Source organism: Diadema setosum, chromosome 17 (assembly GCF_964275005.1).
Source record: "Diadema setosum chromosome 17, eeDiaSeto1, whole genome shotgun sequence".
NCBI classification, from domain to species: Eukaryota; Metazoa; Echinodermata; class Echinoidea; order Diadematoida; family Diadematidae; genus Diadema; species Diadema setosum.
The window spans coordinates 1,430,166-1,449,055 of record NC_092701.1 but is presented as its reverse complement, the minus strand read 5'-3'; the positions used below and the strand labels follow the sequence as shown (position 1 = coordinate 1,449,055).

The following is an 18,890-nucleotide window of genomic DNA, read 5'->3' as shown; positions in this document are numbered from 1 at the left end:
ACAAATTAGAACATATATTATTATGACAATTAACGTTATTATTGTTATTATTATTATTTATAGTGCGCTTTTCCCACAAGGCCCAAAGCGCTTACAATTAATTCAAAACATGTACGGCAGTATGTGTAATTGGATAAATGTTAGCTACGAACTAGTTGCTACTGAAAAGATATGTTTTCATTTCATTTCATTTCAATTTATTTTCATATTTCTCACATATATCACAATATAAAGTAAATTGATACGAAATCTATACAGAACATAATTCCAAATAGAACTTCACCGGAATGTTCAAAAGTTTGTCTTGGTATACACAAGGTCTGTATACATGCGAGTTAAACTGAGATCATAATGCGAAAAATATGATGGGGCCTGCGTAAAAGCAAGCTTGTATAGAGCCGCAGGTCCCGTGGTAAAATCAGATTAGGGGAAGCATAAGTACAGATATTTTTAGACCATACTATAATTGGGGGATCCGATTAAAACGAACAAGATCAAATCAAATGTTGCTATATAAAATACAGAATAAAACACTGAAAGGTCACATGTCGCAACTATAACCTGCTACAAGTAATGACATTGAGAGAACAACGACTGAGATTGTAAGGATTTAAGTGGGTGTGGAGGTATAGATGATGACGTAACAGTTTGGCATAAAAACATGAATGGAAGGTGGGCTAAAAGAATTTTGTCGTGAATATAAAATATACACACAAGGACAATGGAGCTCAGGAGTCAAATTCCAGCGGGGTCCTAAACCATGCAGGCCGTGTGACCATGGTAACAGACAGCTACCACGCGCAAGAATTCGAACAATCGAGTGTAACAATAAAAACTTAGAGAGCGCAACAGGCAGACTGATCGAAGAATAATAATGTACATGATTAGGATCTCGTCGGACTACTACTAGAAGGTAAATAAGATAGACAAGGGAGGAAATACTGAGCAACAAGTACTATACAATATGCATGCCGTAGCTGCTCAAAAGATATTGTTTTAATTTTCGTTTGAATGAGGTTAGAGTGGTGCAGCTTGTAAGTTCCGTAGGGAGTTCATTCCAGTACTTAGGTCCAGTGAACATGATAGTTTTTTTTCGCAAAAATTGTTCGGGTACGTGGAAGGTGATACGCATAACGTTGGTGGGTTGGATAATCATGAACTGTATAGTTTCTTGTGAACATTTTGGAAAATGCATCTGGTAATTGGCCAGTTGAGAATTGAAACATAAACAGGCAAACGTTGTAAGAAAATAACTCAGGAATTTTCAAAATTTTATTGCTCATAAAAAGTTCATTCGCATGCGAGAAATATCCAGCGTGGTTTACAATTCTAATAGCGCGTTTTTGCACAATAAATAACAAATCGATAAGATTTTTAGAAGCATTTCCCCACGCCAGAATCCCATAATTAAGATAGGGAGATATCAAAGTTGAATATATACTCTGTAGAATATTACATGGAAAATAATAACTAAGTTTGTTTAGAGCCCCTGTATTTCTAGCAATAATTCTACTTACATAACCAACATGGGTTCTCCAAGATAAATCACTATCAATGTAAAGACCCAAAAATTTTGAACTGTTGACCTGTGACAAATCAATGTTGTTGATCTTGACAGAAAAAGGTAGTACAGGTAGGGAATTGCTAAACAAAATATAATGAGTTTTTTCAATGTTTAAGGAAAGTTTGTTTGCAAAAATCCAAGATTGAACAGAAACAAGTTCTTCATGTATTATGTTTATAAGCTCATCAGGATTTGGATGAGAAAAGAACAAATTTGTATCGTCTGCAAAACAAACGAAGGGAAGGATCTTAGATGAGTTCTGAATATCGTTGATATAGAAAATAAAAAGAAGTGGACCTAACAGGGAACCCTGAGGAACCCCGCAAGAAATTAACTTAGGTTGGGAATCGTGACCGTGGATACTTACAAATTGTTTTCTATTTGTCAGATAATCAGAAAACCATTCTACGCCTTACCCCGAATTCCGTAATGATTTAATTTATAAAGTAAAATATCATGATCTATTGTATCAAACGCTTTTGAAAAATCAAGAAAAACACCAACAGTATGAGATACATCATCTATAGCATGAGCTATCTTATCAATAAACTTGAGTAATGCGTGAGTTGTACGATGTTTTTTGCGAAATCCAAATTGAGAATCAGTAAATATTTTTGACTGAAGAAGAAAATCAAGGGTACGTTTATACACAAGTCTTTCGAGTATCTTTGAAAAGGAAGTTAAAAGGGAAATAGGACGATAATTGTTAACAAAATCTTTTCGCCCTTTTTTAAAAATGGGAACAACTCTGGCTACTTTCATTTTACAAGGAACTTTACCACTAGATATAAGGGGTGAAATTTTTTCATGAATCACGTTTTTTACCAAAAAAATTGTGATTCCATCGTCTCCCGAACTTTTTTTGTTATTTAATCTATCAACAATCTTTATTATTTCATCTTCAACAATCGGTACAAAAAATAAAGATGCCACATTCCTATTACCCAGAAAAGAGTAAAATTCCTGGTGCGCTGAAGGGATTTTGTCAGCCAGATTTGGGCCAATGTGTACAAAGTAATCATTAAAAACTTCAGCTATGTCTATGGGGTCGTCAATACGAACACCATCCTCTTGAATATAACTAGGAGCATTATTGTCAGTATTACATTTCAACGCCTGATTTATCACCCTCGACGTACCCTTCACATCATATTTGCATTTATCGAATTGATTCATGAAATACATCCGTTTGGCTAACCGTAATGAAGAAGTAAGGATATTACGATACCGAGTATATCGGGACTTATTCATAACAGTGGGTACTTTACGATATTTACGAAACAGTTTGGTACTTTTATCTCGATGAAAATACTTTCAAAAAATTCTGTCATAAAACTGAACTCCTCTAATAACCGATGGTTTAAATTTTCTGTGACATAAAACCCAACTCCACCTCCTTTCTTACATAATCTATTGTTTGTTATAAGTTTAAATTGATCAATGTGAAACAAGGAGGCTTGTTTGAAAACACTCACTGATGGAGACTGTCTAACGGTTAGTGGTAAATTGTTCCAGTGCTTTGAAGCAGACACAGTAAACGTCCTATCACCGGCTAAGGTGCGAGTAACAGAGTATTTGAGACAAAGCAGATCACTAGATGACCTCAAATTTCTAGTAGGTGTATATAAAGTCAAACAGGCTTCTAAATATTTCGGAGCTTGATCATTGAAGATTTTATAAACAAACAAAATTAATTTGAAAATTATCCGCTGCTTAAAAGGAAGCCAGTGCAACGACTTCAGAAGTGGCTGAGATGGGTAGTCCCTAGAAACCTGAAACACTAATCGGGCTGCCCAATTTTGAAGTCGCTGCACACGATCCAGTTGGGTTGAAAGAATGGAAGAGAGAAGCCCGTTACAATTACATTTACATTAATTGTGGAGAGGCCATTTTGTGTGATGGACTTGGGTCGTTCTTTGAATCATATACATAATATTCTGCTATAGAGATGAGAGAAAGATGAGGGAGGGCGCTATAATATAAATGTAAGAATGACCCAAGTCCTTCATGCTTACATTCAATAAGATTTAACTCATTCATTTCAGAAACTTCCGGGGGTAATTAGGATTTATCATTTATACACAATATGAGTCCATGCATAAGCTACAATTTCCCATGTCAAAATGAATTTGGCCAAAAATTGGACTTGGGTCGTTCTTATGTTTTGAAAAGAAGCCTAATTAGTAAGAGGATTCACTTTTATGTTGGACAAATCTATCATACATCACTGCTCGTCCCCATATAAAGGTCATGCCTTGGTGGGTACAGCAATGATTAACACGTCCTTCTGTAGTGCCTAGTACTATAAGGACTGCGAAAGTTATACCAATGTACAAAAAGGGAAATGATATAATTATGTGACCATGCACCACAAAACAAACAAAAAGTCGCCAGACATGGATATCTAGTTAAGGAGAGATTCTGAAAGAGCAGACTCTAAGCTTCAAAATTCTAGACCATTAGAGACCATTGTTTATTAGATTGAACATTTTACCAATACATCAACTCTATGAGTATAATCTTGCCATATTTATGTTTTTATATAGCAAGGAATTATTAACAGAGCTATTTAGTTCATTATTTGCAAAGAATATTGATATTCATAATTATAATACAAGATTAAAATTTCATATTCGAGTTCCGTATGGACGAACTAAATTTTCACATTCATTTATAACTTATCAAGGACCAAAACTGTGAAATGATTTACCAAGTAGTATAAAAGATCGTTTAACGTTGAATTCATTTTAACGAAAATAGAAAAAGAACCTGTTGATAAAAATTTCATAGAATCTGTACAGTTTTCTGTCATATCTGTAATGATATCTTAATTTGTTTGATTTTTTAGGTGTATCTGGTTAAATGACATTTAGATACCCCCATACACACACACACACACACACACACACAACACTGCAATACTCTCTATTATTTCTGTACTCTTTGGGGATCTTACTGATACGTTTTATATATAAAACCATAAAAACTTATCATGATCCCTCCACAAATCATCCATTATGTTGTTATTTCCTTTCTTTGTAATTCACTTTGTGTTTGTTGAAACACCTTTTGGTGAATATGGTATCTTATGAGTATTGTTCGTTTGGTTTGTATATTCCAATTGATGTTCATTATATCACATTTTATGTATCCTTTGTATCCTTTTAATGATTATGTGGAAATAAAAATGAGTTGAATTGAATTGAATTAAAAAATTATGTATAACTTAATTCAAATGCATTCTCCTAATCTATATAAATACTGGAAAGTTCACACTCTGGACAGTGTGAACCGAGAAAAGAATCTCTGAAGTACAGTGTCAATTCAAGTGCTTAATCTTGACTAAGCCGTTCTACCTGTGCCATGAATTGGACAAAAGCATGATGTACACCACAATAGCACCAACAATTAAGGGATTACCAGATTAAGCTGAAATTGAGCATTGTCTATCACCTCATTCTGGCCATGATGAATGTCAACTTTCAGGGCAGTAACAACATCCTTTCAAATGTTATTAGAGTTGAAAGTGAAGAAGTTGCAAAAGCTTTTCAAGAAATGAAAGAAGCCTATAAGAAAAAGCTGATCACAATACTCTACCAAAAAAAAAGTTGTAAAAAAACTGCTGAAAACCCACTTTCCCCTCCAGTTTGTGATCCAAATTTGGGAATAATGTAGAAGAATGATAGGTCTTTCAGAAAAAATGGAAAACTCAAAATTGACTTGAACAAAAGTTCACCCATTTTTCCTTTTTTTTTTAAGTCATCACGTAAGATCAAGGGGTGCGAATTATGTTTTTTTTTTTTGTGATGCACGGTCACATATGCAATTAACGGTGTTCTTTCTTTTATTCTCTTTACAGATGACTGAAATTTTTTTTTTCTCGCACAATAATCCTCTTACCCTTTTAAATGCAATAAATACGATAAATTCAGAATAAGAAAATGTTGTCCAGTGGATAAAAGCCAATAAGTTATCTCTTAATCTTCAAAAAAACAAAATATATGCTTTTTAGTCATTATATTGAAGCATAATGTGTTGACGTTGTTTTAGATGGTACTTCACTCGAAATTTTTTCTTATGTAAAATATCGCGGAATAACAGTTGATCATGACTTTCATGAAAATTCCATATTGACGGTTTATGTAAAATTATTTCACGTAATATTGGTATGATTAATATTAAAAAAAGTTTAAATTTTGTTTTCCGTTATCGTAGCTTCTTGCATTATATTCATCCTTAATATTGCAGTATTTGAATGACGGTATTCTCGCGTGGGGAAATACATATCAAACACTTCTAGATGAATTACTTTTATAACAAAAGAAATCACTCCGTGTCATATGTCATACAGCATTCTTGTCCCATACTGCCCCGATATTTTTAGCATAAAATATGTGAAATCAATGATTTGTATCTGTTTAATTTAGGACAATTTATGCATGACTATAATAAGAATATTTTTCCAAATAGATTTGAAACAATGTTTGAAAGAAATCAATCTGTTCACAATTATCCAACAAGGCGATGGAATGATTTCCATTTGCCATTTTGGAGAACTTTGTTGGCTCAGAACTCATTTACCTACGATGGGCCAAAGTATTGGAAATCACTTCATAGCAATATTACAACAGCTCAGTCTTTGAACTCCTTCAAGAATAAAATGAAATTGTTTTTATTGAAATCTGACAACATTCAACCGAGTAAGCTTCGTTTTACCATCCCAGTCAAGTCATTATTTCTTTAAACATTATATAATTATGTTTTTTTTTTTAAACACAAGTCCTCCTTATATGTCCTTTCAATGTTCCGTATATACCAATGTGTTTATTCTCTTCTCCTCTTGCATTTTCACAGGTATAATTGCGTATCAAAAAATTTACATTATAATTAATTCAGGTTGTATTTTATCACTAATTTTACATCATGGAATCCAGCTTGCGTCCACGATAACATGTGCTGTAGATTTTTTTTTCTTTTTCCTTTCTTTTTCTTTTTTCTTTCTTTTTCCGTTCCCAATTATTTTGAGTTCATGTCAGCTGACATCGATTGGTTTTATTTTGTTTTGTATTGCTGTCTTGTGTATTTTGTGATGGCCCCATATCGTTCAAGCTTTTCTTCTTAGTGGGACCCTCTATTTATATCCCCTTCCTTAGTTAAGTTGTATTATACGCTTTATGTATGTATGAACAAAAACAATTGAGGGTTTTTTTTCAGCTGCTACTCATTTTCATACGTACTTTGTTAAATCACATTCTGCAATTGTTACAAATTGAAATACCATGTACATATGCATTGCATATTATTTCTTTGATTGATGGAAGTGAAAATAGATTTGAATCTTCAATCTTGATTCTTGAACAGCCAATTTCACAGTTCCCAGTGTTTCTCTGTTTCTCTATTATTAAGAAATAAAATAGAAATGTTTCCGAAAAATATGTTTTTTAATCGTTCTTCTAAATTAGTTGATTTTCATTTTTGATTTCGAGGTAAATATCATACTGGCCATGCTTTTCTGCAATATATAAAAAAGGTCATCACCTCGTTAGATTTTTTTTTTTCACATACGATTGAAATATTCCTGGATGTCTCCAAGGCCTTTTTCACGATTATTCACAAAATGTTATTCTTCAAAGTTTCTGCTAAGTTTTCCCTCTCTTGTTTCAAAACATTTACAAAAAGCTGCATCGCTTCGGCGATCCCTCGCATTTATTCCAAAGTTGATTTACATCCTTTGGGTTTATGTCAGGTTAATGTGTGTGTGGGTGTGTGTGTGTGGCACACATACACACACGATAGCTTCTGACCACAGGAGCAAAGAGACTTAACCCGTTAAGGACGAGTCCCGAGTATACTCGGGCAGGTGTCTATGGGAAATGTGTGTTGTAGCAAAATCAGTCCGTCCTCAACGGGTTTGGGACGAACACCGATCTCGGGCTTTCCATAGCTCAGTCGGTAGATCACCGGTCTAGTAATCCGGAGGTTAAGGGTTCGAATCCCGATGAAAACATATTTTCTTTCCTCGAAGTTGTCACTATTTATTATTTGTGTGTGGTCAGTTTTCCCTTTCTTGTTTCAAAATATAAGTATATTATATATATATATATATATATATATATATATATATATATATATATATATATATTTATATCGATATCAATGATTTTCGCACATCTTCTGCTACGCTCTTTTTGGGCGAAGACTCCAATCTTTTTTTTTTCTCCAAGAGACTCCGAAATTCTTTTACAAACTGTCAATGGAGAGTTGACATTTGGAAACGGGCAAATTATCTCTCAATTTGCCCCCCAAAAAGGGGGTAATGTTTATGTCTTTTAGTTATTCACTTGAAACGCTTCCAGGCAATGTTATATTAGATGGCACCCCTGGGATTGGTTTAATCCACTGAATTCCATTGTGTTTATGTTGACAGTATATCTATCTTGAAAATATAATGTTAAATATTGTTGTATGATTGTATCTTCGAATATTAGTATTATCGATAAGTTGAGGTTTTTCTTCCCCATTCATGCTTTAGTTGATTTATATCACAATCTTAAATTTCCTTATCTCAACGATTTTTTTTTTAAAATCTATCTAATGAAAGTTGACAAACGGATACTAGCAACCTATTTCTCAATTTGCAAAAGATTAAGTTCATGTCTTTTAGTAATTCACTTAAAACGCTTCCAGGAAATGTTATAATAGATGGCACCCCTTAGGAGTTGTTTAATCCATTGAATTATTTGGTGTTTATGTTGACAGTAAGACAGTAATCTTGAAAATATCACGTCAATTACTGTTGTAGGATCGTATCCTGCAATATTTGTATATCAATAAGTTGAAGTATTTCTTTCCCACTCATACTTTACTTAATCTACACACTCTTAAATTTCCTTATCTGAACTATCGTATACTTGGGGAATACGCATCAGTATTTGTTACACTAAAATTAGGTTCGGAGAATTTTACATATCACTTACATTTACAACCATATGGCCACATTGGTGAATTGTTGTACTGTATAAGGTAAAGATTTATGTTTTTATCAATTAAGACAATTTATGTTTTATTTTAGAAAAAAAAAAGCCCAAGTATTTGATAATGTGTTTTTCTAGAAAATGTCAGTTATCACAATGTTTCCAACAATTTAGGAAATTCAATAATTTCATTTACCCTTTTATTATTATGGTGAGTTGGCACAGTCGGTAGTGCGTCTGCTTTACGATCCTACGCACCCGAGTTCGACCCTGAGTATGGACTTAGCAATGCTGTGTGTGATCATAACGTCCCCTCTATCAACGGACAAAACACTCTGTCCCTCGGATAGGACATAAAATGGAGGTCCCGTGTCTGAGAGAGTCACAACTCATACACGTAAAAGATCCCGCTTTATTCATTTATCGCAAAGAGCAGGGTGTTTAACCCGGTGAAGTGGTCCCACCTCACATCCAACTGGACCCCATAGAAAACCAGCGTAGCGTAGCTCAATATGGGCTATCCAGCCATCTTCTCTATTTTGATATACACAGGACAAAGTTTTTGTGCCCGAATTGGTGATTTAAAAACCGTAAAAAGTCTTGCTGTATTTAATAAAAAATTAAGGACATTTTTGTTTGGTTCTTAAATAACACTTGAAGAAGGCCTACACATTTGTCATCTCATTTGCATAATTATTTCGATGTTTATTACATAGTGTCTGGCAATAGCCCTACTTGCACTGAGGACCCCTGCTACCCATAAGTAGTCCTTCCTTTCTTCCTTCCTTCATCGTTTTCCCGTCCTTTCTTACTCTAACCTCCCTTCCCATTTTCTTTTGTTTGTCCTCTCTCCTTGTTGACAGTGAGCGTTTTGAGCCTGTGTAGTGCTTTTGCCCTTTTTTCTGCATTACAAGTTCTATTTTTGAGCGGTTCATATTTTTACAAACTTGTCTTTCACATGGGCCTCTCTTTTCTAATGACACAATCATTTGGAACATTAATTTCATATATTGTTGTAATACATTGAACTTTTTTTTTCTCCTTGAACTTACATCAACAAAAATGTGCCTTTGGAAGTACAATCTAATTTGAATCAAATTAAATTGAATAGATAAAATCTGCCCAAAACAACACAAACGAATACGTAAAATTTGCAAATAGGCGTGACTGCTATGTATCGAGTAAAGCATCATTAAAAAAATATATATAAATATTTTTCATATCCTGATGACAATATTTCAAACACTTTCAAAATGACGTTTATCCGTGTATTTTGCAGACCGTACGCAAGTTAATGAAGCTATTTCTAATATTGGCTACCAACTCTTGTGAAGTGTGAATATCGAAATTTATTCAGCGTGTTACGTCTTCCATTTAGTTATTTATTGCTTCGACTCCAAAGCAACTGTATGTCATCTTTTGCAAAAAGGTTTGGTTTATAATACATTTTTATTTTGCAACAATTTCTATTTATTCCCATCAGCAATCACTGTCCATTCAAGATACGACCTGTGGAAGAACTACGTCGCATGAATTGGCGAAGAGTATCTGTTCAAGCCGTGTGTTGAAGCACCTCACGATAATCCACTCTCAATTTCACATGGATTTCTTCAAAATCCTCGGCGCAAGTGGTTCAAATTGCGAGGTAAGACCTATATGCAATAGCTTCATTTGTAAAGGTATTCTATGCAGCTCAAGTTCAAGTGTTATATGATATTTGTGAATATGTAGTAATTCTAGGGTCTTGTTCTTGAACAGGATTCCATAAGTGATTAAGATAACTTAAGCTTTGCAACTGATTGACAAATTGCCCTACATCGACGTAAATAAGCACTGAATTGATCAGTGTTTTAGGGCAATTTGTCAATCAGTTGCAATGAAAACATCACGACGGAAGAATTTTCATGAATTTGAATAACTTAAACTTGTTGCTATATGAGTCCCTGCATCACAAAAGGAACAAAAAAAATGTCAGTGATATAGATTTTTAGTTAAGGGCAGCTCCTTAACATGCTGAAAGAGCAGGCTCTAAGCGTTAAAATGATGTATAACTCAATTCAGATTGACTCACATAACACATCTGAATATTTTGAAGAAAGCACCACTCTGTTAAGTGTGAACCGAGAAAATAGGCTTTGAAGGACAGGGTCTATTCAAGCGCTTAATCTTTTTATACCGAACAGTGGTGGCTGTGCGATGAAGGGTTGACAAAAAACAAAACAAAACAGATCGTAAACCACCGGAGCAACAACAATGGGGAGATTATCGGATAAAGCTGAAGTTGAGCACGATCTATTAACACATTCTACCCATGATGCCAACTTTCAGTACCAACTCAATGCTATCATCCTTAACAGACGACAATCCGTGACTGGGGCGACAATCCGTGCCGCCAACTCCGTCACGGATTGTCGCCCCGAGCCGGGGACGACAATCCGTGTCGCAACAGGCGTCGATCCGTTTCACGATTAGGGAGGGAGACTAGGAGTTGGAACAACTGTGCGAGGGAGCGGAGCAACCAAGTGTGGGGTTGGGGATTCTGGAAGAGGATGATCCCCCTCTCACACAATGAAGATTTTGCAAATTTGAGACCTGAACTGGTGCACCTCTTTGGCGAAAGAGTCAGAAAATAGACATTTACAGATAATAATCATTGAAAGACGAAACTGTGGTTCGTGTCCAGCGACATCCCATATGTAGGCCTACTTATTGATGCAAGGAAGTTGTCAGGTGGAAAGGGAGGGTGTGGGAGGGGGTAGCCACCTTCTCCACAAATACTATTTTGCATTTTTAGGATTAACATAAATCAATCAGATGTACACTGTTGTGAATATTCGGAAGAAAAATCCTCAGAGTGTGAAGAGTCGAAATTAAAGGATAAGAACCCAGTGGGGGAAGGTAAATTGAAAGAGGATGGGGAACTTTGGAATTTATTAGAATTAAAGTCACAGATATGGTACACAGTTTTTGATGGGTTACGTCGGTATGTGTGGATAGTATAAAAGAGATGCAAGAAAACAAGGAATAAGACAATAATGCAATGGCTATTATCTAGGCCATCATCATAATGATAAACATGATTTCCGAGTGCTGAAGAATAACAGTTAAAGGTGGATGATGTAAGCTCAAAGGGAGCCGCTGTACGTTGAAGATCCCGACAACAGTAAATCATTCCATTCCAGACAATTCAAAGCAAAGAATGGGTTGCATGGGAAACGTTAGAGATTCAATACGCAGGTACGTGCATGCATCACGATCACCAATGAACTCGCTGAAGTGACGAAAAAGATTAGGAATTCCTTTATGATGAAATTACAACTTTACTCGATTATCTGATGTGGGAGCCTTAGAGAAGTTGATTGGTTTGGAGGGAGACTGGAAGAGTTCATTTTGCTGTAGGTTAGTTTTCCCGCTACCACGTAAAATGGGTGCACATCACGAGACCGATACCCAAGAGTCAAACAGCCCACAAGTCATAGAGCCCACTAGTTATACAGCCCACGAGTTGGGCACTAAACAAATAATGCCCACGATTTCGATATCAAGTAAAAAAACAAAATGCCCACGAGTTACACTACCCATGAGTTCGACACTACGCACAAAAGTGTCACGAGTCCGACACTACGCAAACAAATTCAACAAGCACGATATTACTCTTAAAAGGCTCACAAGACTGACACTTGGCAAAGAAGGCCCAAGTCCACCTTTAGACCAATTGATTGCATAAGTTGTCCATATAATGGAAAAGGAAGACATGAGAGATGGAAAAGGAGAGTTGCTAGGATATTACCCCGTCAGTTGCCCTCCCTCACCCCTGAACTATTCAAGATCTTTAATTGCATTTGCGTGTGTATTTCTGAAAAATAAACAAAATTCAGATAAAGTGTGCATGAGATCCTTCTTCATTAATTTAAAAAATGTCAAAGCAGCCTCGTTTTCCTTTTTACATTTAACGGTATACACCTATACTTAGAAAAAAGAAATTAAAAAGGAGTGGACATTTAGATCATCCTACTAGAAAAATATCCAGCTGTGAAATACATTTACAGGAAAATATTCCTAAAAATTGTCAGTGTTGCAGTACAAACCCGCTTTACCTCGCATTTTGTTTAGATTGATTATGCATGAGGGGGCTGAAAAAAAAAATCAAGTACAGTTGTTTTGAACCAAAAATTTGCACCAGATCGCTGATTTTCAGTTCTGAAAACACAAAATCATCTTCGCTTGGGAGGAGAAAATTAATGCCCCTTATGTACACCCTCGTGTGCATGATTTTTTTTCTTTTTGATTGCTCAACAGACAGCGTTCATAATATCCAGTGTAAGAATCAATACAAGTAGTTTATTTAAATTTCACCATTTTATAGGCAAACAGTATAATTATGATTTACATCAAAATGTACTGCTACCTTAGTAGGACTGTTTGAAGTCGATAAAATATGCAAAACCTGCATCAAATCTACGATTTACGATTGTCAACATCAAAATGCAAAAGTTCTCACTGTGGGAAGGAGACAAACCCCTCCCACACCCTCCCCCTCGCTCGCTCCGATTGCTCGGGCTTAGTCGCGTTCATTAGATCAGTGTTAGAATTAAGACAAGAACTTTTTAAATGATACCATTCTCATCGGCGTCAATCCGTACTGAGGAGTGGGGGGATGATTGACGATAGTCACCATCACCACGATTACAAGCCCATAACCGGACCGGCGCAGCCCGGGGGGGGGGGGGGGGGGAGGGGGGAGGAGGGGGGAGGGGGGAGGGGGGAGGGGGGAAGCTTGGCGCAATTTATCACGTTGTTAGTGGATGGTCAACAACACTTAAAAGATATGTCTAAGCTATCTGGCACTATTCATTATGATCTGTTGTTGTTTTTATTTTTGGAGCCACTCGTGGCGCTATTTCATCACATGGTTTGATACCGGCCATGTGTTGCTATGATAGGAAATGTAAAATACGCATCACCCATTATTTATCATCAGAGCGGCGAGGACTTTGCTAAATCCATTAGAATTTTGTTATGTTTTCCTATTTTTTAAAAGTAAAAAATGGTATTGGCCAACTTATCGCATCCTTTTAAGCTTATTAAGAAAAAAAGAAACATTGTAGACAACACTCTTGCGTTTTGTGAACTATTATGTCATTTGAGTGTAAAGTTTATTTCCAAGTTCAACAATAACATAAAAAAAGAAACTGACTGTGACTTGCCACATGGCATTTTAATGACAATTCATTATGCAGTAACCACCCCACAGAATAGGTTCACCGACCTGACATATTATCCAATCTCAACTTGGAAATGCTAATCTATGCTCATGCATTTGTACTGTTGTTTGTCCACATTCTATGCTGTTATGATATCTCTATAGAATGACGAGCACCTGCTTACATTTAAATGTACTTGTTTTGTCCGACTATTGTACTCGCCTGACATGCCTCAATTGGCCGAACAGCTCGCCAAGTCGACATACTTATCATTAGTCAGATGTTGTTTTGGCGCCCTTGTAGCGCTACCTTGTCATATTGTTCGTTGATAGTCACATCTCCCTGATCATGTACATTAATGGTTGAATGAGTTTCCTTCAATAGCCATGCATTTTCTGATGTCCATACAACAGTGGTACAGACTCTGTCTGAACTATTTTTACACTGGTTCCGTTCCTTTTGACTTTCTTTCTCCTATATATATTGTTAAACAAAAGTACACCAAAAGGTGTATATATAATTTGATATCTTCTACAAAGTCGCCATTAGAGTAAACGCCATGATTATGTATTATGTTACTTTTCTGCCATTTGCTTCCGCCATTTGCTTCTGTGTATTTTTGCTTCGGAAGCCCACAGAGACACTTGATTTGTTCTTGTTATTGTTTTGTGTGTGTTCTATGTCACTCTCTGTTAAAGCCTCTGTACATTCTCACTTACCTTATTCTGCTTTTTCTCGTCTCACTTCCGTCTTCTCCGCAGCGATCTTCTGCTTATCGTGATTTTGACGTCGTTTATGCTGATAGATTACTCCAGTGTTTTGCCTCTTTCTGGCGACTGGTCATTTTCTTGTACCATCCCCTTATCTACGATATCCTAGTTTTGCTGAAATTGCAGACTTTTGTAATCTCGTCTTGTATCTTTAATTATGGCTAATTTTCTGAATGCTCCTTTTAATTCCGTATCGAATGATGACTTCTTTGAATTGTTTAGGAACACCAGTTTAGACTCTGACCCTGTTAGCGGGCTAACCAACACACGACCCACCCCTTATGATGATTTTGTTACCATAGTTACCGAAAGCCTGAATACAGCATCTAGTGAATTGCCTCATGATTTTAGTAATGATTCCACTCAAAATATGTTGTGCAATTATATCACAGTGAATCAATACAAAGATATGATTCACAACTTCTCTGAGGACACGTTTTCTTTATTACACTTAAATATAAGGAGTTTGAATAAACATTTTGATGATTTAAAGTTTTTATTAGAATCTGATGAAAGTCAGTCGTTATCGGTATCGGATTAAGTGAGACATGGTTAACTTCCAATGCGGAAAATTCTTTTGCAATCGATGGTTACGATTTATTTGTTAATAAAAGGACTGATAAGAATGGTGGGGGTGTTGCATTGTATATATCATGTTGCTTTGAAACTTTTGTCCACGAAGGTATTTCTAGAATGGACAATGTTGTTGAATCTTTGTTCATAGAAATTCTCATCCTAGGATGTAGAAATCTTATGGTAGGCATTATATACAGACCTCCTAACTCAAACGCCAATGACTTTTTAACGCATTACTCAGATTTGGTAAATTCACATGTTTTCCGAAATAAGGATTGCTTTTTGCTCGGCGATTTTAATATTGATTTGCTGAAGTCTGAGCATGACAATATCTCCAGTGATTTTATTCACACACTTCTATCCTCATCTTTTCTCCCGCTTATCTCCAAACCCACACGTATTACAGATCGTTCTGCCACCCTCATTGACAACTTTTTTTGTAATATTTTACCCCTCCCCGATTCTTTCATAATTCTTTCAGATATGACTGATCATTTTCCAATAATGACTTATTTTACTCTTAAAACATCATCTAATATTAAGCCTCCGTCATTTCCTTTGTTTAGTCGTAGAGTTTCACCCGAAAAGCTAGCTAGTTTTGATGTGGCTCTCGAGAATGCTGACTGGTCAGGAGTGTTTGGTAGCGATGATATCAATATATCTTTTCAAAATTTTATGGAAATATTTAATAATTATTTAGATGATGTAATTCATAAACAAAAAAAATAGAACAGACTATAAAAAAACACCCAGGTTACCTTGGATCTCAAAATCAATCCTTCCTTCAATTAACAGGAAAAATCGTTTGTATCATAAGTATAAGTTGGAAAAAACTGAGCGATCGAAAAATAGATATACATCATACAAAAATACTTTGACAATGATTTTACGTTCTGAAAAGAAAAGATATTACTACAAGCAATTCTCGAGATATAGGTTTGATATGAAAAATACTTGGAAAATTCTGAAACAGGCCATGAATGTTCCGAGTAAACATTCTGACATTGACAAAATTAAAGTAAATGATGAATTGATTAATGATTCGCTTCATATTGCAAATATTTTTAATTCCTATTTTTCAAAAATAGGTGAAAATTATGCTCAAACTATTCCTGCAACAGAAACTCATTTTACTGAATTTTTAGGTCAGTGCAACTCTGATTCCATATTTTTTACACCAACTAATAGATTTGAAATTATTGATATAGCTTCTTGTTTTGAGAACAAACGAAGTTCTGGTTATGATGACATAGATAATTTCATACTTAAGGGTGTTATTTCCTCGATTGCTGATCCACTTGTTCATATATTTAATTTGTCAATCCTCAACGGTGTGTTTCCGGATAAAATGAAATTGGCTAAAGTAATACCAATATTTAAGAAAGGTGATAAACTTGAAGTCAGTAATTATCGCCCAATTTCATTATTGTCTTCACTGTCCAAGATTTTAGAAAAACTTATTTATAAGAGAATGAGCAATTTATTGAAGGTACATGAAGTTTTTACGAACTATCAGTATGGCTTTCGTGAGAAACATAGTACTTCGCATGCTCTTTTATATTTCATTTATAGAGTAGTTCATGCCATTGATAATCATTCTCATTTAGTTAGTATTTTCTTGGACTTCTCCAAGGCCTTCGACACCATCAATCATGACATTTTACTTTATAAATTATCGCATTATGGAGTACGTGGGAAGGCCTTGGAGTGGTTCAAGAGTTATTTGTTCGATAGAAAACAATTTGTTACAATTAAAAATAATGATTCAGTTATCAGAGAAGTCAAATGTGGCGTCCCACAGGGAAGTCTTTTAGGGCCGTTATTGTTCATTATTTATATCAATGATTTTTGTCGTGTATCTGAGGATCTCTCTTTTATTCATTTTGCAGATGATACAAACGTATTTTTTGCCCATAAAGATATTGATTTTCTTGTTCACAAAATTAACATTGAATTGAATAAAGTGACAAATTGGGTCAGAGCTAATAAGTTATCACTAAATGCTCAAAAAACGAAATATATGATTTTCAGCAATACTGTTGATAGTTTAAACACAAATATAGTTTTAGATGATTCTCATCTACAAAGAGTATCAAATATTAAATTCTTGGGGGTCATTGTAGATGATAAACTTTCCTGGAAATCACATGTTGATAATATTTGTAATATAATATCGCGTAATACAGGTGTTATTAATAGATTGAAATTTCATATTCCACAAAAAACATTACTTATGTTATATTCGTCGTTAATATTGCCTCATTTGAATTATGGAGTTTTAGTATGGGGCAACACGCATCAGAATTTACTTGAAAGAGTCACGTGTCCCTCCTGCAAAAGAAAGCCCTCCGCATTATCTGCCATTCCCCTGTACGTTCTCATACAAACACGTTGTTTACCTCTAATAAGCTCTTAAAAATTAAAGATTTGTTTTTTGTATAATTTAGGCCAATTTATGTACAAGTATTGTAACAATTTGCTTCCATCTATCTTTAATTCCATGTTCCTAAAAAACCAATCATTTCATGAATATCCCACTAGGCGTTCCAGCGAATTTCATTTACCCCTCTTACGCACGATTCTTGCAAAAAATACACTTATTTATATCGGCCCAAATTATTGGAATTCTCTGAATCATGATATAAAAAACGCCCCATCCATACATTCTTTCAAGAGGAGACTGAAGTCCTTTCTATTGCAGTCGTATGAATTTGCAGGACACAACTAGCCATTTGGCCTTCTTTCTCACATACAGACTTACTTTTTCCTATTTCAAGAATAAATTGTAATCTTTTGGATGTCTGCTGCTATCTACGCTTTCGCCAAAAGAGTCAAAGACATGAATTTCTGTCTTATTCCTGTTCTCACGTCCCTTCATTTCCTTGCTTTTCTCCTTTCAGACGCTACAATCACTTTTTCCCCCTCCACAACCATTATCTGCTTCTCTTGATACGCTTCTGTCGAAGATCGCTGTCTCTGTTGTGCATTCTCGTTTGCTATTTTGTCTTCTATTTGTTCAGCGTTTCCATTCCGTTTTGTCCCGTACAGCCTTTTCTTCAGTAGTTGTTTTGCTGTTTAGTCTTGTTTCATGTTTGTTCGCGTCTGTTAGTCTTGTCCATCCCGTTTTGTCCCGTACAGCCTTTTCTCCAGCAGTTGTTTTGTTGTCTAGTCTTGTCCTATGTTGTTCAAGTCTATGATAGTAAGTATATTTATCTGTGAATCTAGCTCTCAGTGGGCTTCCAGACTTCTTCCTCTTTTTTTCCTCTCCTTTTGTATTTATGATGCTTCAATTAATCTTTCCATTGATGTTATTTTTCCAGAGGGGCCCACATTCTACAAGCTCTGTCTTTTTAGTGGGTCTCTCCATTTTTCGCACTTTAAGCAAAGTTATACATGTACCTTATTTCGATCACTTTTGTTTTTTTTTACTACAACACATTCTTTTCGATACATAATGTTCTGTTTACCTTATTCTCTGTTGTCAAAAGAAGTGCAACTTATATGTTTTGTCGAAAAATGAAATAAACTTTGAATTGAATTGAATTGAAAAAAAAAATCAAATTTACGATTTACGATTTTCAACATCAAAATGCAAAAGTTTTCACTTTGGGAAGGAGACAAACCCCTCCCACACCCTCCCCTTCGCTCGCTCCGATTGCTCGGGCTTAGTCGCGTTCATGAGATCAGTGTTAGAATTAAGACAAGAAGTTTTTAAATGATACCATTCTCATCGGCGTAAATCCGTACTGAGGAGTGGGGGGATGATTGACGGTAGTCACCATCACCACGATTACAAGCCCAT

General features: G+C 35.4%; 1 protein-coding gene across 1 annotated transcript in view; it reads left to right on the top strand.

Moving 5' to 3' along the window:
• The window catches only part of LOC140241089 (uncharacterized), a 72,300-nt gene that overhangs the window by 14,158 nt on the left and 39,252 nt on the right, over window positions 1-18,890 (top strand). Inside the window, exon 8 of the mRNA XM_072320856.1 lies at window positions 10,022-10,183. Coding sequence (XP_072176957.1) covers window positions 10,022-10,183 — 162 coding nt within the window. The remainder of the gene's footprint in view (window positions 1-10,021; window positions 10,184-18,890) is intronic.